The sequence below is a fragment of the Schistosoma haematobium genome, chromosome 7, assembly GCF_000699445.3.
Source record: "Schistosoma haematobium chromosome 7, whole genome shotgun sequence".
Classification (NCBI taxonomy): Eukaryota; Metazoa; Platyhelminthes; class Trematoda; order Strigeidida; family Schistosomatidae; genus Schistosoma; species Schistosoma haematobium.
The window spans coordinates 9,567,577-9,594,726 of record NC_067202.1 but is presented as its reverse complement, the minus strand read 5'-3'; the positions used below and the strand labels follow the sequence as shown (position 1 = coordinate 9,594,726).

At 32.7% G+C, this 27,150-nt stretch overlaps 1 protein-coding gene across 3 annotated transcripts; it reads right to left on the bottom strand.

Annotated features, from left to right (window-relative positions):
* Positions 1 to 293: 293 nt before the first annotated feature.
* On the bottom strand, positions 294 to 24,675 carry MS3_00009564 (uncharacterized protein; the record flags this gene model as incomplete). 3 transcript variants are annotated; one of them, XM_051217939.1, is made up of 8 exons in its annotated part: positions 294 to 443; positions 10,217 to 10,372; positions 10,878 to 10,993; positions 13,253 to 13,426; positions 16,496 to 16,525; positions 17,565 to 17,828; positions 20,080 to 20,321; positions 23,761 to 24,364. In XM_051217939.1, 8 exons carry the CDS (start codon positions 24,362 to 24,364, stop codon positions 317 to 319), a joined length of 1,713 nt encoding a protein of 570 aa, XP_051064373.1. In that variant the 3' UTR covers positions 294 to 316. The 3 variants fall into 3 exon arrangements, with proteins under 3 accessions (XP_051064373.1, XP_051064372.1, XP_035586227.1); XM_051217938.1 differs by lacking the exon at positions 294 to 443 and having other exon boundaries at positions 10,146 to 10,372; positions 10,878 to 10,989; positions 23,761 to 24,675; XM_035729691.2 differs by lacking the exons at positions 294 to 443; positions 16,496 to 16,525 and having other exon boundaries at positions 10,146 to 10,372.
* Positions 24,676 to 27,150: the final 2,475 nt, after the last annotated feature.

Below are 27,150 nucleotides of genomic sequence, written 5' to 3'. Positions count from 1 at the left end.
TAGTCTCTATTTCTATATTTTAATAGTTTTATTTCAAGAAAATCTTTTTACTTGCTTTTGTTACTAGTAGTGCAATTATTTCGATAGTTTTGGTTCCCATCATTGTAGTTACTTCTGGACATGGTGACGTAATGTATGACAACTGAAACAAATATTTTACAACTTAATAAAACAACACTAATTAATAGAAATATTTCATATAAAGAAATAACTTGAAATAGAACATTAACTAATAATGTCTACAAAATGCCAAATATCATTTGTGCTAAATAAATAATGACAATATAGAATTTGGGACTGTTCATAGTGTTATCATTTAATCACGTTCTGACTGAAGCAGAAAATAAATAATATCAGCAGATAAATGTAAAGTGATGAGGTAACACAAAAACATCAAAAATATTTTTATAATTGGTAGATATTCTTTTGTGAAATCCGGAAAACTAAAATAAATAATGAAATATACATAACTAAGCAAATAAATCCTATTCGTAATGCTTATAAAAATCAAACTGAAGATTTAATATTAATCAATTTGAAATAATTAGACACTTTCAAGATTTTTCCCAAAAGGGCTTCATCATCAAGGTAGTTTTGTAACGAGTTATTGAAACTCAGGGAGAATTGACAATTTGTTTCAAGTTAGTTTTAAAATTTTCAACACTGAACAGCCATGATCAATTTAGACACGAACGAAGGACACTTTGATCATTCAATACATTCATGGTAAGTTTAATTTTAAACTAGGCAGTGATAGTCATAATAGACAACAATAGACAATAAGAGACAAACTTCAAGAGGTTTCTGTAGTACTTGTGATAAGTCATGATTGACAGGGTCCAGATATTTCAGGAGTGAAACAGCTGTCACCGATAGGATTGGACGATCCTCAAACCATTTTCAAAATTAATTTTAGTCATATTTGCTCAGTTGGTGCAGATGCAAACATTCTAGCTAAACGGCCACAGAGAAGTTTAAAGGAGCTATGTGTGGTAGTACCTCTCCTACAATTAAGTTTGTTAACGGTTGCTTTTGTTGAGCCCATTTTATTAAATTATTTAACAGACAGTGTCATTCGAACAGTAACAATTTATCAATTTCTTTGTATTATTACTACTATCATGTCTGTATCAAAACTTGTTTGCCTGATCACACACACATCACGCATATATCTCTCCAGATTAAATGTTAGTTCCTTAAATATGGCTTGATTGATCATTCGCTTTTCCATACATATATCTGAGTGCTTGAATCTAATTAATTGATTCGACTCTGAGTTCGCCTTTGTACTCGCTTGCTCGCTCGTATCAGCCTTTCTGAACTATAGTCGGAGCTTCGTGTTGCTTTCTAAATCTCTACACCGTTGTGGTTTAATTATTAAGGGTTATCAGGGTGATTGATAAATGAAGCCCACAGAGTTATCTTGAAACCGAGCCACTGCAGTGTGATCACTGGTGGGGTAGTGGATGTGCACATTTGGGAGTTCCCCGTTATGATGAACCAGCTATCCCATGCTATTCGATCTTAAAAATTAGCCTGACCGAGATCAATCTGTAAAGAATACAGTTTACATTAATAATGTCTTTAGAATGTTGAATCAAATTTCAACAATTCAAATTGCTGGTTTCACTCAATATCATTTCTGGGATTTTAAAAATCCACTTATGGCTTAGTCTGCAGTATGCATATAAACAATATTTACATAACTGTTTCCCAAAGATGAGTTGATTGGAAGCTCTTCATGGTCAAATGCTACTGTCAAATCGATAACTAATTCAAAGTCAAAAAGCATCGGATATCATATAACGATCGAAACTAAATTATTTCTTTTTTCCTTACTTACGAATTATTTCACATCGAACTTATTTGTAACAAAGTAGAAAGTTTTTTAAACTACACTTTGATATACTCACTACTTACAACAAACATACTTTAAGGGATTTCTTGGCTATTTAAGATTCTGCATACCCGGATTCCGTATTGAGTTACATTAAATCCCCAGAAGTGTTAAAAAAGTAATACATTTAAAAAGAATAATAAATGTTAATTTCACTAATATAAAGAACGGAACAGAATGTATAAGTCGAGAGACAATTTATGGATATGAATCTAATACTAATGAAATGTTTTCCACAGAAGACAGGAATTGAAGTTATATATTTTTGAGTAGTATTTGAATATTACTTTATTTCTATTTGTGTCTTATAAATTAAACACATTCTGCACATGCACAGATGGATAGTGCCTAGCAAAGGAATCCAGTTGGGACTCGCCAGCTGGATGACCCTGCACCTCAGAGTTGATATTCACTCTGGGACTGACCAATCACAGTCCTAAACGTCAATGGGAAGATTCAAACAAACAATATCAAGTGAATTAAACATCGTGCACAGTCTTTAACTTAATAAACAAGACGTAATGAAGTGATTTTTTTAATTTTTATTTATTCACTACATATCTATGTGATGACTGGTTATTTAGAAATTCATGTTTGATATTTAGATAAAACAACGATTTTCTAATCTTATTATATGTTTGGTTTTTCACTTATTTCTTGTTAACTTTTCCAAACTTCATTGTATTAATCTTCGTGACAGTCAAAATATTCACATTAGTAGTTTGATATGACCAGACAAAACATCAATCCATTCTGAAAATATCATTACTAAGATTTGAATTGATAATTTTATATATATTAAGCTTTCGTTGAACCTTTAAAGCAAAGATGGCTAGCAAAGGAATCCAGGACGCGCGTTTTGTCATACTTGGAACTCGTCAGCTGGATGTAACTGCAACGTAGAGTTGATGTTCACTCCATCTTTGCTTAAAAAGCTCGTGACTTAAGGCTATATCGAGGCATCCGTACAGGATGCACATATGCCAACATGAGACTGATCAATTGCAGTCTTTAATAACAATGGGAAGATACAGATAAAACAACACCAAGTGAATTATTGACGTTCGTTGGATGACCTTTTCAGTAAACAGTGAGCCGAAGAACCATGTACCTATTTATATTCGATAATTATGATTCACGATTATATTTGCTTGAAAATGCTTGAACCAGTTTGCCAGACGAAGCATCGGATTTACTTCAAATTCATTAGCTGAGATTTTACAAATACATTCTTCGTCTTTAATGTCTCACATTAACTCGGCGCCCGAATTCTGTGAAACTATTCGATCAGATTTACACGAAAGTTCTTATACAACCAAACATATATTACAAAGAGCAAAATAACTGAAAAATAGACTTTCCAGCTAAAAAATTGGTGGATGCTGGATGTTTTTCATAAACTTCTACTGTACGCAATAGAATATAAGGTTTAACTATCCACCCATCTAGGATCATAACCACGATCTGAATGGTATAACATTATTATGACATCCTTTGATTGTACTAAATATTCCGCTTATTACCATATCCTACTTATAGTTGAGCTTATTTAACTCGGTTATTTACTTATGTTTTGAATACGTCGTGCGATCTGGGAGGTCCAAGTTTTCTTAGCACTGAGGTAATTTATTACAATCAATCCATTCTCATAGACTTTATTAAGTTATCATAATCTATTCTATAGACTTTTGTGACATTCAATAAATCATTCATTTATTTCACTTTTACGATATTGATTTAGGGTGGTAAAAATAATAATGGTTGAATAAATAAATCTACAGATAATGGTGATATAACATACAAAACTTATGTTCATTGTATAAAGGTGTTTGACATAAACACACATACTTCAGATGACCAGTTTTTTTCTTGTTTTCTCAAGAAAAAAGTAATTCTGAATTTTAATCTTGATTATCACTGTATCTTGAGCTATTTTACACTTTTTCTGGTTACGATTCATTTACAAATTTCAACTTCACTAGGTAAAGTATGTCAAACCTTAATTTCTAATTATATAACTTTATGCAACTTTAGGCTGTTCGCAGCCGATGACAAGCCTGAAAATAGAATCCATTCATTTAATTCAACAAGTATTGGTCTTGCTTTATCTAAATGTATTAAGGGATAAATTTACAACTAATGCTTGGAATAAATTAATTTTTTATCTAAAAGCGTTGATAAATCCAAGCTAAACATCAAAATTCAACATTCAAAAATCAACTAATAGTATGCTCACTATTTATTAGATTTGCCATTTATTACAGACGTAATAGCATGATTTTGTGTCTGATAAGGATTAATCACTTGGTAGTGATAACAATCATTACTGATGATGGGGATTTCCCTTTGTGTTGTTTCGGGAAGACGTAAATGTTTTAAGCCAGTGAAATTCATGAACATACTCTTTAGGGAGTTAAAAATTTGAGTAAGGCATCTCTACTGATATTTTTAAATTACCTATCACATTATCATTTTATGCTAAAAACTATCATCTAAATAAGAAGTAATTGGTACACTTTACCACTTTCAGTAGTCGTAAATAAATTTTAAATGAATAATCCATCACAAAGAGAAGACGAAGACTATCTTCCCATTAGATTATTTAAATTTATTAAAATGATGTGCTGTTCGAAATTATGCAGTATTTAATTCAGCAGTGATTAACCCCATGGCATAATATTTAGACATTCTTGTCTGTTCACTTTAAGTCTACCATATACGCAATAACTTTACAAGTAGAATGAGGTTTTGAAAATTCATAAAATATTCCATTACAACAATATTTTTTAAAAGAGTCCACGCCACGGTCATGAATTAATAATATAAACGAGCACGTTCGGCGAGGTTATAGTCTCTGAAGAGGTTATTAAGAGGTTCCTTTATTTGTAATTGCGGTAATCAAATGACTTATGGACCTTGTGCAGACTATTGCGATGTTGTATTTCGATGTAATATATATATATATATATATATATATATATATATATATATATATTGGAGGGAAGAGTCTACTAAAACGGAAACTTTTTTCGCTTGATGCCGATTGAGACTTGGACAAATTATAATAATTGTTGCAAACTGAATAATAATAGCATAAGTAACATTGGCTGAAACCTTTTCAGGTGTTACTGAAGCTTCGGCAGTTCACTGGTATGAGTATTACAGAGATATATGTGCAATAAAAATAACACCCTTGTGTGAGTCGTTTGGAGGAATCGGGAGAATCGTAGAAATAGACAAAACGTCTGTTAGGAAACGAAAATTCAATGGAGGACGACGTGTTAAAGAACACTGGGTAAGTAGCGATCCCATAAATATACTCCACAGGACCTTGAAATATACGATGGATCATCTCAAAAAGAATACTTTCAACGCGTTAGAAATCGGCAAGTCACGACTATAATACTAAGTATACGTGAATATATGCAGCCGGAAACCACCATATACACAGATGACTGGACAGCTTAACGATGCTTACATAGACATGGTTATGTACGTCCTATCGTCATCCATAAGTGGCATTATATAGATCCCACCAGCGGAGTGTACACAAATAATATAGAAGTAATGTGGTCGAGGCCTAAAGAATTTTTGCGACCGTTTCTTGGCTCTAGAGGTCGATTATTTTAAAGTCATATGGATGCTTTCCTGTATCGTATTCATTATGATTTCAGACCTGTAGAGCCTCTTTCTAACCTTGAAAAGTTTTTAAACCATGTTAAAAAAGTGTATCCACTTTAATGTTCTGGTTTTGTATAGTATATCTTTACACCATACCAACTACTTTATGATTGGCTGGAATTTCTCAAAGCCACTTAGGATTCGTTCATAGGTCGCCTATAAATTATAGTCTCACCGCACCTTTATGATACAAAAAATCAATGAGAAAATATGTGGTTTATTGTCATGGGAACGCGTAAATTAAGAAAATTAAGTGTCAGTTGAAACACCATGTATCTCGAAGAATTTACGAATTTGATTAAGTTAATATTTGTACATAATATTATAATCTGTCATTGAAGGTAAAGCAGCAAGTCTTTCGAAACACAAAAGAAATAATTATTCCAGGTTAAACCACTTAAAGCTTATTAGTCACATGACTCAAGTTCGACCTGATTTTTTTGTCAACAGCCTTAAGTCTTACCTGTCATCTGGAACCATACCATAAACTTTCAAGAAGAAATAATCTCCAGGATTACAATATAATTATTAACCTTATGATATCAAATGAAATATTTATATAATGCACAGTTAGGTGTTTGAATTATGTCATAAAATGATACTTAACGTTCTTCTAAATCAACTACAAAGATCTGGTAGTCTTTTGAAAGTTATTCCGATGTTACACATTCTTTATAAATCGAGTCAATGGTCTACTCATTACTGATCTCAACTAACTTATGAGACTTCAGTTGAGATCTAGTAGCATACTAGTAATCGATTACTTTAGTTAGTTTAATTTTTAATAACAAAACTATGAGAAAACACTTATTACTAAAAGTAAGTTGTATACTGTACATATAAATTATATACTTGTTTATGTTTTTTCTCTACACGACTGGCTTTCTCCAGAAGTCAGATGTAGTGAGTGTAATTAACTATGTGGCTTAAATAAATTTATCAACCGACGGTACATATTTTCATTGCTAGACAGAAATCAGAACAGTGCAAATAAAAATGAAAAAGGAATCTATTTCTAGTATATATAAACTACAAGCTACCATTTTCAAGAAAAAATTAGTCTATTTTACAAAGTTTGGTATCTGTAGTGTACTTGGTCGGTAGGCATGTTAAAACGGAAACGATAAAAATTAGGTATAGGAGACAAAATTGGTGATGACTTATACTTTGATTTGCAATAGGAACTTTTCACAAACCATTATATCTACTTTTTCTCTAGAATCCAAAAATAAGCATAATTTGGTTTAACAGAATGGGTTTTGTGGAGAGTTTTAAAAATTTCACAGGTTGAAATCATGAGTCAGTTGAAGCTAGACCACCATGGAAAACCTGGAAGCACTGGACGGCCGTTTCGTCTTAGTATGGGACTCCTCAGCAGTGCGCATCCACGATCCCGCACCTCTCGGGATTCGAACTCAGGATGCCGGCTCAGTGGTCTAGTGGTTAAAAGCTCGTGCGCGAAACCAGAAGGTCATGGGTTCGACTCCCGCGGGGTGCGGGATCGTGGATGCGCACTGCTGAGGGGTCCTATACTGGGACGAAACGGCTGTCCAGTGCTTCCAGGTTTTCCATGGTGGTCTAGGTTCAACTGACTCATGATTTCAACCTGTGAAATTTGGTTTAAATTTGTATTACAGGTATTATCATCTGCTTTCAATCAACAGCGTTATACCATCAATTTTATCGATTGAATGCAATTACTAAGCTAATATAATCGTAGCTCCACATTTAATAATAACGTTGGTGGGCTTTCATTATTTTGTGTACTTGAACTTGTATTCACGTCATGTTTTATTTAATAGCTGTCCATTTAACTTGTGAATATTTAAAACTGGATATACGTAGTCTGAAAATATTTTAATCTGTCTTTCACATTCGTCCGAAGATGTTAATGACTTTTCTTGACTCTTGACAATTTCTTTCGTCATAATTAAATTTGACATACATTTCTAAGACTATATTTTTCATCTTAAAATATGAAACGAATCTATCAACCACAACAATTGTTTCGTTTAAATTTGACAATGTTTTCCGTTACAATAATTTATCGCCTATGATTAACATACATAGAAAGTTGTTTAAAACTATTCTGAAATGCAAAAGGAAACCTATAACATTTGAAAAATTCAACGACAAATGAATAATAAACCAGTAAGCTGAGAAAAAATTACACGTAAGCATGAGTGTTAATACAATCATGCATCAATACATAGAAATGAATAAACTTTATCTCCGGTAGATCCTTAAGTTACATTAATGTTAGCGAGATCCGTCTGTTATTGAGGTGAACTATTAACATACCCGTAGAAGTTTTTTTAAAAAGGTTTATTGATAAAGCAATGAATGCTGATTTAAACAGCTTTGTTTTGATCGTCTGTTTAAACCTTTAGTGTAATGTATTAATAATTCGTTTATTCACATTTCATCAACATAAACTGCAAATAATATTTAAAGTCACGTTCCGGTATTTTGGTTTGTCCTAAACGATTTTCTCTTCCACGCGGTGAAGTCAAATGTTATTTCAAACCAAAAACTTTTGATTGCATGTTTTCAGTAGCTTTGGGAAAAAAAATGTTTACTTTGTCATGGCCTTTTATTCGAAATACATTTCAATCATTAATTTGGTTAAACTATATTTCATCATCATTTTCCATTAAATGTGTTCGTAATCAAGTTAACCAGAAAATTAATGTCAGGTTTACGATCATGAAGCAGTAATAACAACTTTGATTCAATTTAAAGTGGCCCAAATTAACTCGTTGTTGATATTTGTAAGTGAAATTCGACCAGTTTTGCTTGTCATATGTGCATCCTGTTTGGATTTCTTCGTTATAGACATTATGACAAAAGCTGACATAAAATTATTGGAATATGGTTACCAGTGTAATCGAGGACGCGCATTTCGTCCTATTCGAGACTCATTAGCTAGATTTACATGCATACCAGAGCTTATATCTTTTCTGGGGTTCAAGCCCATTACCGTTTGCTTCAAGCATCATCGCGTCATCCATTAACACATATCCCAGTCAAGACTGATCAAATTTTAGTCAAAAATATCAACAACGGGATAACTGAAACCAGTTCAAATTGAATTGAATCTCATACTAGTGGCACTAGTGAGTAGCTATCTGAGCTCAGAAGCTAAGCAGATAATGCTATGGCGTTCGTAGCAAACGATACTAGATTTGAGTCTCGGAAAAGACAACTTTGGCGTGAAGATAAATCTATTTGACAAGTCCCGGATAAAACGAAACACACATCCTGGATCCCACTTCTCGCCTCATCAAGTTACAACAGCGTTCACTTTTGACGTTTCTTTACATCCTACTCAAGCTGTACGACGATATACAAATTATTCTTACTTGTCAATTTATGTAGTTTGCTGATGACAGTATAATAAATAATAAACAACTTAGTACAGAAACTGACGTGATATGAAAATCACTATTATTGAGAATGAAATGAAAGTCATTTAAGAAATCCGGTGTTTATTTAGTTGGATAATTTTCTTGACAGACTAATTTATTTAATTCTAATTCATTAATATTTTTGCATTACTGAAAATTGTTTCAATCCATTACTCGTCATAGGTGAGTACACATTTATTTTGTTATCTCATGACGTGCTTATCTAGATGTAACTAAAGTTCACTGCAACTCAGTAATCATCGAACATTTCATATAGGTATCGAAGCCTAGCTAAGGTAAAATGAAATCCTTATTCAAAGTAATAGTCAAGAGATGTTGAAGTCACTAGCACAAGTATAGTCAAATGTTGTCTTCGTATGTATTTTGTTTAAAATAATGAACTTAAAGCTTTGTTAGGCTCATATAACTTATTCTAGGTTCTGGACAGACAAATTTATCGATTTTTCTTGAGTCAAATTTTGACCTTGATAATTATTCACTTTGTAAAATATTATAATTATGGACTTATAAATGTAGAGCCTGATGATGAAGTTATTGAAATCAGTTGTTCTCTCTAATATTCTTCATTTTTGAATTATTCACTTAACAACCTTGACTGTTTTTATATGAGCGTATATGTGTGTATATGTTATCCTATTCATCACATGTCTGTAGCTTATTTTTGTCTAACTATAAATATTGATTTACGCTTAATTAAATTGTGTTGGCTCACAAACCTTCTCCACCGTGTATCGTTTCGTTTCACTTCGCTCCTTTGATCGTCTGCCTGGATCAATGATTGTACAAAACATATGTATTCGAAACCTATTCTCGTATTTGACTTATTTTAATTCCCTTATTCACTAATGCGATTTAAGTCGATAATTATATGCGAGGATAGCCGACATGAATATTTTGATAACAATTACTCATACGATATAACCACTAAAGTGGTGAACTCGTCGATAACATCGTCTGATCTAACTGACGTCAAGATGAAGGGCCACTAAAAACTCTACTTTTTAAATCAAGTGGTATTCTGAAGTTTCTTTTAATGCGTAAGTTTGTATTTATAACTGGGCAAAGTTTATTTGTGTACATAAGCAAAAAAATACCATCGATAAGAAGGTTACCACTAATTTACTCAGTGAATGATCTACTTATTATGGTAATAAAGGTAAAGAGTAGTTTGAGAAAACCTAAATGAAACTGTATTCATATATATATTTACCGTTCTGTGCATATCCGGAGCTCCATTTTATTTCCTGAACACTTTCCTGAATAGATACTTTCATTACCAAGTAAACGACACTCTCTGGTACGAAGTTTCCATCCATAGTTTGCATAAAATGTAGCTGAACATTCTGACCACGGGCTCCAAGGAAGCCTGAAGTATGATAATAAATACGAATTAGTATATGGTTCGATGGATTTGACTGACTTCAAGACTTAGCTTCGTTTTCTGTAACCCCGATAGATCCATCAGGAACTGCTTTTACTATTGATGCTATTAGTCAGAATCAGTGAAATGTTTCAATTGTTTTCCTTTTTAGCTTCAAACATACGTATTATTTATTATTTATAATTATTAGATCCATTGAATCATATTTCTTTACTTATCTGAAAATGTAAACCCTATTTAGATAATAAGTTATTCCATCTATTATTTTAATGATTTGAAACGTAGTTAATTGACATACACCATCACAAATAAAGTATGCCATTGAAATTCCTTTCTTTTAATATTATGACGGTATTAATTTAAATGAAGTTAATAGACTCAATCATAAATCAAGTATTTAAAAAACAACAATCGAAATAAATCTCATACGTCATATGACCCAAATTTCTTATGACAAATATTAGTTTTAACTATTGTCGTTCATACATACCACTGTCTAATTTCAGGTTCTGTACAATATTTGCCACTCCAGCCATATTCACATAGACAAAAAAACTTTTTACCGTCACCACTGGATATGCAAGTTCCTTTATTTTGACATACTATCTGTAAAACAATCAACAAATGTTATTGTTGAGACCATGTTACTTGTTTTAATGAAAGCAAATAATGTAAAAAAAGTATTTTCAGTTTCAGCAAATCTTTCAAAAACTTTTGAACCAAATATAATAAATAATTTGGAAATCACCGATATAGTATTGAACTGCAGAACAGCTATAAAATGTAATTACTTGAAATCATTAATGTGGGAAATAAAATGAAAAGTTCTCTGTACTAAATGTAAAACTTCACTTCATTTTGTAACTTTGTACTTTAGAATTGAACTGTAGATCAAAAAAGTGCAGAATTCTTATTGATCGTTGATAAAGTAATCGTTACCGGCTAACTTCAGATGCTTTCACTGTATGTTTGAAAATTTGTTGGAATGAGTAATAAAATAATTATCCTCTGATCAAACACTTTACCATCCGAAATATATATGTGTAAAAACTCAGAAAACGAAGTTAATTATTGGCCAATGACGTGCACTTGTCCTTTAGGAGACTTATGGTTGACACGACGTGGTCATTCTCACTTGGTAACTTTTGATTAACCTACTGTATGACTGACTATTCCAAATAGACTTAATGCTTCATATAGCGATCAATATTCATTAACTAATTACAAAAGGCTGGATACAAAGTCATTTCCTCTTCATTACTTTAAGATAACAAACTGGTTTATTGATATCGTGAAATGGAATAAATTAAAAAATCTTTCAAGTGTATTCAGCAGCCTGAGGTTGTGTTGATCACTTTTTATCGAACGTATACCCAAATATTTAACAAAAGGTAATTTCTACTTGTGGTACAATTCCGAATTACATATAAGTTTCTTATTAGTCTAAACTTGTGACATAATTAATCAGAAGTCCAAATACTTTACTGATGACATGTAAAGCCACATGAATACTTAATTAAAACAAGTTTGAAAAAATACATCTCCATATTACTTTTTGATGAAGACCATGCAAATAATAATTTTACGTCAGTTTACGATAGTTTTAATTGTCATCTTATTAAGATAATAAGATGTTTTCTATTCAAAACAGTTTAAATAATGTGCCAAGCAGAGTTATGTATCTTGATACAAACGTCAACAAAATAAGTTTCTGATCAACAGATTTGGATTTTTTTTACCCAATAAAGGTTGAAAACAAAACAATTACCGAGTGATTCAAATTTAAAGTATATACCACTCAGAAAAAAATCCTGATTTAATTATCAGAACACCGAACTCGCCAGGTAATTTATAAACTAAATTCTAAATATTCATTAGGTTTTTATTTTTAAGTGCACTAAATACACTTCATAATTTAACTAACGCTTTATAAATAATAATGATAAAAAGTATTTTGCCTCATTTCTGAAAACATGAATGAAGCATTTTAAACGTTAACAGATACCGCTACAAGGGAGACGTGACTGGTCTGACATGAGAATCACACAGTGAGACAGACGTACAAGTAAACGAGATACAAAATATAATGTGCAGAAATATTACGGCAATAGAAATAAGATAAAATAATGTTTTACAATGTTTAATAATATTAATTGAATATAAATGAATTATATCAACTTGGGTCATAATTTTAAACCAAATATGTATTCCTTGAAAAATAATGTTTACTAAACAGCTATGCAATTATGGTAATAATCTTCAGTACATACAAATAGTCGTTCCAGTGTTTAGATACGTGATCATCAGGTATCGTGACAAATGCATTAATTTTAAACCATAAAGTCATAATCCATTCGCTAATATCGAAAACCTCGTCCGATACGTGATGCTTGTGTGTGACGAAAACTAACATCCATTAATCAGTTCATTAACTACTCTCTTTTGTTACTTGAAATAGGAAAACTTCATCTTGACTTCATAATGTCACTCAGTGGTCTAAAGGTTGAGCGTCCGCGGACAAAACCACAGGTCCTGGGTTCGAGTCCCGCGTGAGGGATCGCGAATGAGCACTCCTGGAGAGTCTGCTAATATGTCAAAACGGCCGTCCAGTGCTATCAGGTTTTCAGGGGTGGTCCAACATTAATAGGTTCATGATTTGAATGGAATTCAAGAATTTACACACCTTTATACTGAGAATAATTTAACTTTTGTCTGCTGTTTAGAAAAAAACATATTATTGAATGAATTTCAATAATTCGTTTCATTTAAGGCTAGAGTTATCACAGAGAGCTTTTATAAAAAATAAGGCGTACTATTTACACAATAAATTAAGATATTACCATACTTCAATAGAAAACAACTTACGCTGTCACATATATTTCTTTGTTCATAACAATTGTAGAAAGAATATTTTGGTGAATGTTTATAATTCCCAACACAAGTGCATGTATAGTGGTTGGTACCATTTATTGAATTACATTTATTTCCTAAATATGTACGACATGCTTCATTTCCTGGTACACGATTAGGTAAGTTATTCTAAATCAAAATAATTGAAGGTGCTTTTTTAAGGCAAAAGTGTACTTTAATACAGTGAAGCGTATTTAAAGTAGGTTTAAAACTCTAAGAAAAAAAGATTCACTTACTATGAATACCAGCCAAATTAAAATCACATGAATCGAAAAACCAATATATAACTAATACCGCTATAAATAAAATCAAACGGAAACTGTCGAAAATGTTTCTTTCTTAATACTAGTATGGGGGTTGTGAAGATTATTACGTTTTTGATTGAGATCATGAACCGATTGATGTTAAACCAACAGTTTTGGAAACCTGGAAGCACTGGACGGCCGTTTCGTCCTATTGTGGGACTCCTCAGCAGTACGTATCCACGATCCTGCTCGCGGGATTCCAACCCAGGGCCTTCAGTCTCACGCACGAACGCTTAACCTACTGGACCACTGAGCCGGCATCCAATGGTGATAGTGGATGCGCACTGCTGAAAGGTCCCACAATAGGATGAAACGGCCGTCCAGTGCTTCCAGGTTTTCAAAATTGTTGGCCTAACAACAATCGGTTCATGATCTCAATCAAAAACGTAATAATTTCCACAACCTCCATACTAGTAATCAACATGTGCTCACTAGTGACTAGCTTCGTGAGGGAATTCTCGGAGTTCTGGTAAGAAGCCGTGATCAGTGGGGCTAATCCATGTCAGGTAGAGACAGGTATCTACCTCAGTACAATGGAAGTTGCTCGCGCAGTTTCGTGGATTGGTTGATGTTAGACACTATCACCATTGGATGCCGGCTCAGTGGTCCAGTAGGTTAAGCGTTCGCGCGCGAGACTGAAGGCCCTGGGTTGGTTTCCCGCGAGCAGGATCGTGGATACGCACTGCTGAGGAGTCCCACAATAGGACGAAACGGCCGTCCAGTGCTTCCAGGTTTTCAAAATTGTTGGTCTTTCTTAATAGTCAAATATATAAAATAGATAAAGTAAGGTAGATTTGTTTGTTGCATTTTTTCCTGTGCCATTCATTTACATTAGACAACTTATTTTATTCCTTAGAAAATGAATATACAATTACTATATTATATTACTTTGCGCTAAAGCATCAATCTATTTTTCAAATTAGCAAACACTTTGATCAGCTGTTTTTGTAAAGATATTATCACATCTTTCTTATCAAAATGCTAACGATTACTATGTACAAATGATTACGGATTATGTGACCAACTCATTGTATCTCGTTGCTACACACATATTTGTGTGCTTAATTATTTCTAGTTATTGATATATTCTCTACAAAGTTTATTCCACTTCAGTACTATGTACAGTAATACATGCAAAATTAATCCAGTGTATGTCATCTGTCTACTTCAGTTTTATGTATCAGTTTAGGCGTACATGCAAAATCATGTATATTGAAAAAGGGAAAAAGACAGTCTTCTACTAGTTTTAATGATCGCAATTCCGCAACCTTACTCCATCAAAGATAAAGCTTTGTGAGTAGTTTATAAGGGTGCCACCTAATAAATACGCAGTACAACGTTGATTCAATGAATCCGTTCAAAGTTATGAATAAACAGACACGATTTAAGTTTTCAAAACCTGTTGAAGCCATAGCAGTTAAAAAGCTTAACCCTGACCTTTTTATTCAAGGAGAGCCAGTAGTACACTTTCAAATGCCTTGGTAAAATTTTGATCTCTATTGATCAGATGATTGTAAACAGAGTTTACTGAGTTGAACTTATGCATCCTCTTCTCATTCTAAACTTCCAAAGTTTTTTATATAACACAGTAAAGTTATCTTTATATTCTAGAGTTATTACGTTAAGCAATTTTTAAAGAATCCACTTTAGAACTTCAATCATTAATTCTTTTCTCATTATGAACAAGTTTTTGTCATTGAATGGTAATTCAGCTTTCACAGTATGTAAAGAGTTGGAATTAATTAAACATATTGGTATGTCACAAGTTAAAATCATGAGTCGATTGAAGCTAGACCACCATGGAAAACCTGGAAGCACTGGACGGCCGTTTCGTCCTAGTGTGGGACTCCTCAGCAGTGCGCATCCACGATCCCGCACCATGCGGGATTCGAACACAGGGCCTACTGGCTTCGCCCGCGAGCACCTAACCACTAGACCACTGAGCCGGCACCCAACGGTGTTAATGTCTAACTTCAACCAATCCACGAAGTTGCGCCACCGTACACCATTGTCTTCAGTGAGTTGTTATCTCCCAACAGACCTGGTTGAACTTCACTGGTAACGGCTTCTCACTAGAACTCCAGGAGTTTTTCCTGAAGTCAGTCACTAGTGTGGGTCAACATCTGGCCAAAATCACTTGTTAAACTCTTCAGAACTGCATGAATACGACTCTGTCAAACGTAATCGGACCGACGTTCTTCAGTCTTGCGCACGATTGCCTAAATTCTAGACTGCTAAGCTAAAATACAGTTCTGTTGAATTTCGAGTCTAATCAGTTTACGAAAATGCGCGACCATCTTCCGTTATCATCTACATTTATTATGATTTTTAATCACACAGTATCGTTTAAGGTATAAGCCCGTTCAAATTAATATTACATTTTTATCATTTTAACATTATTTATAATAATAGCACACTACTGAGTAGTTCAACAGTAGGACGAAACGGCCGTCCAGTGCTTTGAGGTTTTCCATTGTGGTCTAGCTTCAATTCACTCATGATCTCAACTATTAAAACTAATAATTTTACGTAATATTACAAACAATCGTAAATTCTCATGATATCATTATAAACAGTGTATTCGTCTTAAATTTCCCTATTCTTTGCAATTATTAATTTTGATGAATTACTGTAGAACCTGATGAAAGTTTATCGAAAATAATATACTTTGTTCAGTGCATTGTAATTTAAGGTTTATTATCCGACTAAATGCAAGACGTAATTATGGTAAATTTTTTGTTTCATCCATTCCGTTTTACAAGCGACGCTTTTTTCTTTTCACAAGGAAATTTAACAAAGTTGATAAAATTCCGATTCTTTTGTTTATTTCTGTATATTTTCATCATTTATCATGTATGACATTGCTAGAACTGATGAACTGGATGTTAATTACCTGATCCGTATTAGTTTTTTTGGTATTGACCTGGAATGTTTAATTAATAAAGATGAAAGATGATAAATGATCTTTAACATATTTTTACGAAACAACAAAATTGTTATAGACGATATTTAGTAAAGTTAAAATGGTCTCAATAATTAGTAGAAACAAAAATTTCCGGTAAAAGAGTTCATCATTTACTTCAATTCCATTTACAGTATACAATACACTATTGTGTTTGTTTTTAGGTAAAAGATTTTGTTTAATTAATCTTTTATGTTAGAAGGAACAAGGTACTTTGAAAGTACATATTTTCTTCATATTTTTACTAAAAATGATCAATTATTGATAACAGCATAACAGATCTATGTGTTATAGTTATCTGATAATAATGATAAACATGAAAGTTTCATTTCCCTAATTCCATAGTGTAGTGAATGACGACATGGTGTTTTATACAAGATTACACAGTGACTTTTCAAAATATGAATATTCCACATTAAATACGTTATTTACATATCATCCTTCAGTTTTCCTTTATATACTTCATAATTTTTCCAATTCTTTTGTTATTCCAGTTGCCCTGTTTCCCTTCCTATTCTCTTCAATCCAATTCGATACTGGGAGCCATTCTTATTCCAATTTCCGCTACATACTATTTATATATGTCAGCATAATCAGAGTGCACTACAATACTACGTACAGTAATACAATTATTCTACTTTGGGAAAAAAAACTGTTGAATTTATGTGACGCGATGCATGAGAGAAGGGAACATGCCGGTTGAAAATCTATATTTTCATCAATAGTAAATCAGAAACTACATCGCGATACGCTGATTGTTCGAAATTTATTTACAATATCAACAATTTTGATATAGTTATGCATACCACTGATCGATCAATATTTTGCCATGGTTTTTAATTCTATTTCATGAATATTTATCTTGCTCTAATTAACTATTATGTAAGAGATTCATAATACATGTAGGACGCTGGTCAGCTGTATTTAATACTATCTTTGTAAAATATAATGTAAAAAATGAATACTAAAAGACACACAAGTAAATTCGTGATTAACTTACTTCAATGCATGAATTTCTTAAACGATCACAACGATATCCCATAAACTGAGGATGACATATACATGAATAGTGTAAACTAAGCCTTATTCGATGACCAAATATATCTTTGTTTCTGTAATATTGTGTATAAATACATCGTATAGTTCCTTTCGGATCACATAACCTATCTTCTTGAATTTCATTAGCCTTTACGGCTAATATCTGATCAAGTGTACAAGGATCCTCTGGTTCACATGACCGTGTATCAGAATTCCATGAATAACCCTTTGTTTGTAGAAGAAGGAATTAAATTAAATTAATATATTCAAATTGACTATTCAAATAAATACTAAATGACAGGTGACTTCCTTAAAGTTGAATATTTAAAACCTAGATAAAGTAGTTATCCATCTTCAAAGCAGTATAAACTTTAAAATTTAAAATGAAATCACCACTTTAGTAGATTATTTGTGAAAGAAATACTAGTGTTTTTCATAGTCCTTTCTGATGAGCACGATTACCGTTAATCGCTGACTACTCATTCTATTACGTCAGACAATTTATATGCTGTACGGCTATACGTATTTTTCTTTTACAATTAAATCTTTCCGTTTCTTTTTTATATAATGATAATCTATGTTCAGTGTTTCTTTATACTTTTTTGTTTTATCCACAGTAAAACGAACAATATATTGATTGACAGATTATTATTTAATAAATCCTATGGATAAGATTGATGGATATATTTCGCATCTTTTCTAACCAACCGAAAATGTATTTTACAAAAAAAATCAATGCGCTGATTCGGTACTACACTCTGTGGCTACTGGGTCCTTTGTATTATGTCAGTTTTAATTATATTTGTAGTGTACACGTTGATTTGTCGATGATAATGTTTAAAATGAAAGTTGATAACTCACTAAATATAAATTTACAGAATTAAACAATATCATTTTTATTATAAAGTTTATGATGAATAAGATGAAGTGGAAGATTTCTAGTTTTAGATCATCTTTAAAATTACATAAAATGAGTATTAGCTAAATATAGAAACTTTTTAAGAAAATTAAAACAAAAGAGATTAGTATTGATCTTAGATTGACATATGTATAAATTGAAATTATGTTTTGTATTGCTAATTACGAAATGACCATATAAAAAAAGAATTTTTTTTAAAACGAATAAAGGTATTAGTATTCTTAATAAAAGACGCGTAATATCATAACTGTATAATTACGTGTTTCTATAACGGTATATCTTAATATTCAAGAAGTTTCAATAAATATTCAAAATAAGAATCAGAGTGATGTATGATTAAAAATGAAGATTGATTGATTTCTAAGCAATTATGCAGAATACCATTTTTCTTAATCCAATTACAATTTGATTGTAGTGATAATAATAAATTCTGGAAATAATAATTACAGAATTCATGCTAGCTTACAGGCATGATCAGCTTGATATAGATAATAATATTAGATGTAGAGAACAAATATATCATATAAAACTGTTTTAAGTTTTCTACTTCACAGTGGGTCATAGATAGCCGGGAAAAGCTAAATAGTTAGCTTGTTCACATATCGGACAGGATGAAATCGTGAACATCAGGACCCTGTGTGAGATTGAACTCTAGGTACTGGACGCTTCGTATATGTCACTGATCAAAATCTGAAAGTCAGTGTAGCAACTTTAGTTACCAAGCAACATCCATATCTAACGCCAACAGCAAGTAACTATCTTTTCCATGGTTTCATTGAGCCCATACAACGTCTCGTAGTGAGCCATTCGTAAGTATAGAATTATAATCAATGTAGATCATCTTGTGGGACATCAGCGTTTTATAAAGTTGATTTCAACCACTATTATCCGTTATGTATGAACGATGATACTTGAATTAATGTATTGATTGAGAAATACCAAATATTCCTATTTGGATTGAACTATTCTTCTAGGTGCTAGGGTCATGCTAGTGCTATATCTTTAGATTGAGGCCCACTACGAGCCTAAGGTAGTTGCCAATTTAACAGGCCACTGGCTATCCGAACTCATCAACGTTTAGACACACTTACATTCCGCTGACGAGTTTCAGCTGTGACCAAACACCTGTCTTGAAGTCCGCTGTTAGTCACCAGCCAACCTTAATACATCAAATGAATCCTATTTTATCTACTAGCCGTAATTCATTAATAAACAGTTGATTAGATTCTGTAGAAGAATTGTCTCAATATCAGAGCTTTCAACTGTAAGCAGAGATGATGGTGGCTAACAGTGGAATTCAGGACCAGCGTTTCTTTATATTTGGAACTCGTCAACTGGATGTACGTGGACTCGAACCAAGTACCGTTCACTTAAAACGCCGATACGTTATCCACTTATCAATGTTTTTACAGTCGGTAGATCGTGGCTCTACTTAGTTTATTAATTTACACATTTCCAGCGACTTAACAAATACTAATTCTGATAGCTATTACCTAACTACTAAATAGCTTATTATTAGTAAATACTGAACTAATGAAATAACATTACAACAACTTACCTTTTCACATAGACATTGGTATTCATAATCGAATACACCTAATCCGATGGGAATACAATGTGTAATACTAGCCATTATTGACTTCCTTATATCACTAACTGTTCTTCTAACTTGTGGTTTACCAAAACATCTTACAGCACCATACGAACATGAATTCGGACATAAAATATGTCTCATTTTATTTTCTGGTTTTTTCTGCATTTCAGACCAAGTGATTGTACAGAAATAATAAATATAAATTACTAAAGGAAAGGGATAAAGGAAAGAAAGTTCCAAGGATTACAAACACCTTAAAAAATGTTTATTAGCTATAAATATGTTTTTCATTGGTTTCCCTTATTCATCAGAATATCCTATGCATATAATAAAATCAGCAGGTTAATTTTCCAGTCAGTAAACCTAATGCTCATATAGACAAAACAGATAATAATATTCCTAATCTAGTATCTGTATGAGTAATTATATGAATACGTAATGGAATATTCTAGACAAAATGAATCATTTCACAAATCCAAAGATTTAATTGGAACTGTATTTTGCAAAATAAAATATTGAAGTGAATAGATAAGGATTTTACTATGAACATTGTGTCGGAGATAAAGAAACAAAAATAGAAAATTGATTGCGTCAAACATTTTTTTGGAGTCTTCTCTTTCCGGGGACTATTATATTGGTATCATTACTATTAATGGCTTTATTTAGCATTACAAGTTTAGTACAATATGGAGCTCTCAGTATAAAGTATTTCAACAAGTTCCCTTTGCAAAAACAAAAGCTAAAAACTTCCCTCAGATAAAAAGGGGAGTTGTTGTTAACAGTCGAACTGGAACTAAAATCTGAATTGATTGATCATTAACAGGTGATCGGTGTCATGTTCATCTAGCTCTTTAGTTTTAATTGGATCCAGTTAATCAAGCTGCAATATACCGTCTATATGTAAATGACTTTATGATACACACTCAATGTTTCGTTACTAGATGGTTTGAGATAGTCGGTAGGAGACCCTGTACATACCTGCAGTCATGAGAAAATTAATGGTCACTGATGGATTCGAACCTGGGGCACAGCTGTGTTTTCAGCCTTCAGTTGGTCAATCAGTCAGGACAACTTAGGACCAGGCGCGTATATACATCTGTCCAAGTTGCCATACCTCAATAGCAAAACAAGATTTACACTGGATTCATAGAAGTTGTTAATTCAATAACCTTACTGATAACTCATCAATTATGTTGTCAGTGAATCGTTCATTAATAAAGGTTCGTGTGAACAATAATCAACTACTTGATGGCTAATATAATGTTTCAGTATTTTCTTTTTTAAATAAAGTGATTTATAAATATTAGAATAAACAAAGGGATGATGAGCTAAATATCGACCTGTCCCAGAAATTTTACACAAAGTCAATTAAAGTTGACACTTATGGCATTATGACAGTGGGATAAAATCTCAGATTTCAATGAACAACTTATTTATCTGTAGTAAGACATGTAATTTCAGTGAACGACTTTGACTAAAAAGTATGTTTACGAAATTATACATAGGTAGCAGATAAAAATCACGGGTGAGATGTCTTCCGTTGGTCAGGATGATTCTTTCCTTTTTAAAGATCGTACAGAGGATTTGTTTAGTTGAATGAAATAATTACAGATGATCATGATTCAAATTTAGAATGATAAACATTAGAATTGACTGAATCTTTTGTTATTTACACTGTGATAATAGTAGTAAATGGATGGCTGACATATCTCAATGTTTATACAAAAACTAAATTAAACCAATTATTCACAAACATTTCAGTTATTAGTGTTTGCAGGAAAATTACGTAGGCCATTCGCAACTAATCAAAATAAGAAATTAAAGATGGGTTAGTTTGTATTCAGGATTGAGTAGTGGAAGTCAGAAAAGTTTTTCATTCGGCTGCATGTCACATTTTATATGACTGATATCATATGTAATAAATGATCATGTTAACAATACGCTCAGCAAATCAAGCTTTGGAATTCTACTTCTTCTTTTGCTGTGTTTGGAGTGTTCGATAATTTGAAATTTTGAAACTACAGAAAAGTGTAAGTCTAAGTAACGTCACTACTTTTCACTAAAATATTTACAACAATTCTGGAAACTTCTCAAAGTATCTTTTATTCATCCACTATCTTCAGTAAATTTTATAATTTTTGCCTTTAATGTGACAATAAACCAACTAAAGCTTTATTATACGACTTTTAATATCCATCCTACAATTCTTCAGATTTTAAAGGTCGCCCATAATGAAATAGATAAGTCTATAACTGTGTATATTAACTAGTCTCAAACTCGATTACTGTTCTGGTACAGTGTGTTACCTCTGAGGTTACACATGTTTCAGAATCAGGGTTAAGACCAAGTTGGAAATTATGTAAATTCTTAGTTCTTTTATATTAAAAAATTAGTTACCCAAAAGACTGGAACAGAGATTTCTTTCAATTGATTAGAACGGCTATTAAAATATCAAACGAAAAAGAGATAATAAAGTGAGTGAATAAAAACTATATGTTTCAGTCAATATTTAAATTAGGTTTACTCAACATGTATTAGCAAACAGCTATTATGTATTCAGTTTATAAGATTCAGATGGATGATCTAGCAGATATAACATTTTTTGTTTAAAAATTTGAAATATGGTTATTCTTTGTCACAGATTTATCTATGACGACTTTGGATAATGATTGTTGTGAATGAATGTTGAAGTTTGTATCGTGTACCCATATGACCTTTGTTTATAACATAAATTCACCATACTGAATATTTCTTGTATAAACTTTGTATTCAAGGTTTAAATCTATTTACGATGCTGAGTGATAATTGAGTGGAATATGTAAGCATTTCTAGCCAAGGTCATATACATTTTCAAAATCCTATTATTCATCGGCTACTACGCAGTATAATTAGTGTCTCCATTTAGTAATATATCTCGAGGTATACGCTAAAGTTATGAAAAAGGCTAAATACAATTCATCAGAAAGAAATTGAAGGAACAGTTGGTGGTTCGTAACGACTTCTATCTTACATAGATTTACAGTTACGTGAAATGAGCTGAGAGAGGCTGATAAAGGAATCAAAAAATAAACTAAAACTATGTAGAAAGTAAGTTGTGTAACTATCTAACAACACTGGGTAAGATTGGGTATTCAGGTCAACCAGCATTCAGATCCTCCTATCCTTAGTCACGACCATTGATTTACTTTTCAAGAGACGGCACTGTGCCATTAACCACAGAGGCTATTGGCTTGATAGATAATAGGAACATTAGTTAATAGGTATACTTGATAATCGACTGCTTTCTATAATCAAGCGATGCAATAATGCGGGTCCCAAAATATAATGAAAAGAAAATTTTGGATCCACAACAAAATCAGCTACATAAGTTTAGGCAAAAATATGATGATAGTGTCCGTACAGACTGAGATGAATTCAGTCACTTCACGTCTATGTATTTGCTCCCACACACATATTTGCCTCTCTGCTTGAAATTCGCTAGATGTGCTTATGACTTTGTTGTTAGTGCTATTCGCTAATAAACTGTTGTTCCAGCTTCTTATTGTCTCCTGATTTCAAACACTGTTCAGATTTATGTAATAACGATTATAAATATGATTGATCAACTAAGCAAAGCCACTGCACATTATCATATCATCATCTTACCAGATAGAACTGAACTAGTATTAATGTATCCATAAACGTCGAGTGAATTACCATTTGAAACTAATTCAGTGTAATGATCCCAGTCACATAATGGTATTAATGTTTTGCCATTGAAGTATGCTAAATTCTTTCCACAGTGCAAAAAGAATGCTTTAAGTTTCATGTTTGTTATGTCACTATTCACTTGAATTTTCACAACTTGTGTGGACTTTTTATCCGCTTCTTCAGTCCATCTGTTAGGTATTAATTTATTTTGAACATGTTGATTACAATTGATGCTCTGTGATGTTGTATTTTGTAACAAGTTTATTTGTTCATAAGTAAAATGACAGCCAGATGGTATATATAATGCTTGACAATCTGTCATAGTCCAATATCCTGCTTTCTCTGGTTTACAGCGAATAAACTGCAATTTCACAGTTGGTAATAAACCACCAACTATGTTAACAGGTAAACCGTAATCTATATTTACGAAGGCATTATTTTTTAATTTCCATAATGACAAGAAATCGTATTGTGTACGTTCCGGTTTATTTGCAAAACTTTTTGTCGGAATACTGAGAAATAATACTATAAGTAGGATGTAAAATTTATGAACGTCCATTATTGTTAGTTGACCGTATAAAGTATTATTACCAGAAAGTTAATCATGTGAAGTTGACTGAAATTTCCTTATAAATCAGGAACCATAAGACATAGTATTCAGAGCAAGACAGGATAATAGAAACATTTTATTCATTCTTTTGTTATCCGATATACAACAATTGGTATAAACGGATCTAAAACGCCTCAATAAGATTTTGCATAAACTTCCGCAGTTAGATTAATAGAATCTGTTCACTAAGGAAAGCATCTATGAAACGCTTTCTAATTGGAACAAAACTCTAGAAAATCCTAATTGGTAATGCAAAAATGGTTCATACTATAAAAAATTCAAATTGTCAGTTCAATACGTAAATCGATATACTATGTAGTCTTGAATGTATGTGTTTATCTGTGGTGTTTGAATGAACTAATGATTCCTTTGTACTTGTTGAATGTTTAATTTCGAATTCCAAATATAGTACATTCGTTTGTGTTTATCCAGTACTTCTTGATGCAATTGCGTTATTTCTGGGATTCCTCATTTGTACTACAATTCAAATACTCCTGATTATCTTATTGGCGTCGCGATGGAGCCTGCGATGGAACAGTTAGATATTCATTCAACTTCTGAAGCTTTTGAGGATTATTTGGTTTGAAATCCGGAGCATGATCAAGAAAGATGGTAAAGGTGAAAAGGTGGAAAAGAAGCGTACAACTTAATAAAAACTTTGGCATATCCAGAAAAGCCTTTCTCACTTACTTATGCATTTCTTAAGGAGCTATTATTAAATCATGTAAAGTCCACTAGTTTTGAATGCCGTGATAGGGCGAAATTTCATATGATGATTCTTCGAAATGAACAAGAGGTTAGATAATTCATTCTTGAATTGCAGAAACAAGCTACCATATGTAATTTCGGTGATCAACTTCATGTGCAACTGAAAGATCGCTTAATTGCAAGAATTAGCATACCGGGTCTGGAAAGAGAGCTGTTAAGAATGCCAAACTATTCCTTTCAAGATGCTAGAGCTGCATATATTAACTAAGAGGCAGTGAATGAATTTGATATCCAGTCGGTGAAAATTTCTAATACTTTGCTTCGTCGTCATGATGAAATACAATTTCATCCACGTAATTCATGTGCATTTCGTAATGCTAAATGTTTTAAATGTGGTAAGATAGGACACATTCAGTCAGTATGCAAAGCTACTGTTCATTTCGCTTCAAGTAGTACTAGATCTTGTAATTTAGATCCCAATAATAATTCAGCTGTTCCCAATGATCATTTATCTTTGTCTACCGTTTCAAAAGGTCATGCTCATATTCAAAAGCGATTATTTACATCGCTTGGTTCATTTCATGACTTCATTGTGGACACAGGCAGTACAGAGTTCATTATTTCATTTAAGAACTTGAAATCTTTAGATCCTGACGTTGTGGTACGACCCACTGAAGTATCAATATTGGGGATTACTGAACACAGACTGCCCATACGAGGATGTTGTGAATCGCTAATAAGAGATGATAATTCTTCATACATACCTTGTGAATTTTTAGTTAGCGAAACAGGACTGACAATACTGGGTTTAAGGAATTTCAAAAGGCTTGAAGTGTTGTCTTTCCTAGTTTCTGAAGAAAATTCTGATGCCTTACTTAAAGATTTGATAGCTACGTATGCTGAATGCAGTGGAGGTATGAAAATTAAGCCTATAAAACTTCAAGTACAGGGTGATCCAGTCTTTCCTAAAAAAGACGAGTAATTCCTTATGGCCTTCGAGAAGCAGTACATAAGACATTAAACGATTTGTGAGCGAAAGGAATAATCAAACCGATTCAGTCTTCAGCATGGGGTACTCCTATTGTTACGCCACTGAAGTCGGAGGCCAAGACCCCTAGAATATGTGGTGACTATAGTTTAACATTGAACTCCTGTTTGTTGAAGCAAACGTGCACGACGGTAGAGGCTGAAAATATTCTAAATCGACTTCATGGTTCTAAAGTGTTCTCGAAAGTTGAGCTAAAAGATGCTAATCATCACATTCTGTGCTTATTACAGATGCATCACCTGTGGGTATTGGCGCAGTTTTGCAGCAGGAAGTTAGACCAGTTATTTGTGTTTCACGCAAACTTACTGTTACTGAACAATGTTATTCACAAACTCAGCGAGGATCATTAACTCAGTTTTGGGCTGTTAAAGGACTTCATAAATATTTGTTGGGAAAAAATTCACTATTGTTACGGATCATGAAGCTTTAAAGTTTATTTATCATTCTGAAAAATCCTTAGCACATTCTTCAGCTGCTATGGTTAAACGATGGAGTATTGCTTTGAGTGCATATGACTATACGCTCCAGCACAGGAGTGCCAAACAAATTCAACACATTGACTATATTTTTCGACATTGATTACAAGATAGACTTGTAAATACTTCAGACTGTTTGTTAGTGCAAACTTTACCAGTGAGACGTCCAGATCTTGTAGTGACCTACTTTTATCAAGAGGACGGGATTGGTTTAGTGGAAACAATTATTATCGTAACCAAATGTACTAGTGATTGCCTTCCTGTAATTGTTTGTTTGACAGTACTAAAGAAATTCTTTCTTCGGTTGATTGTGACATGTATGCACTAAGGTTTCCGCAGTGATTCCACTTGTACTCTTTTGGCACGATCTCGGTATTCTTTTGATGTCGCTGGACCACCAACAAATATATCACGCTACAATTTCCAATCGCCTTCTGATATCTGGTACGCAACCTTCTTGTAGTGGTGATCATAGTCAATCGCGACTCGACGACACGCTACGA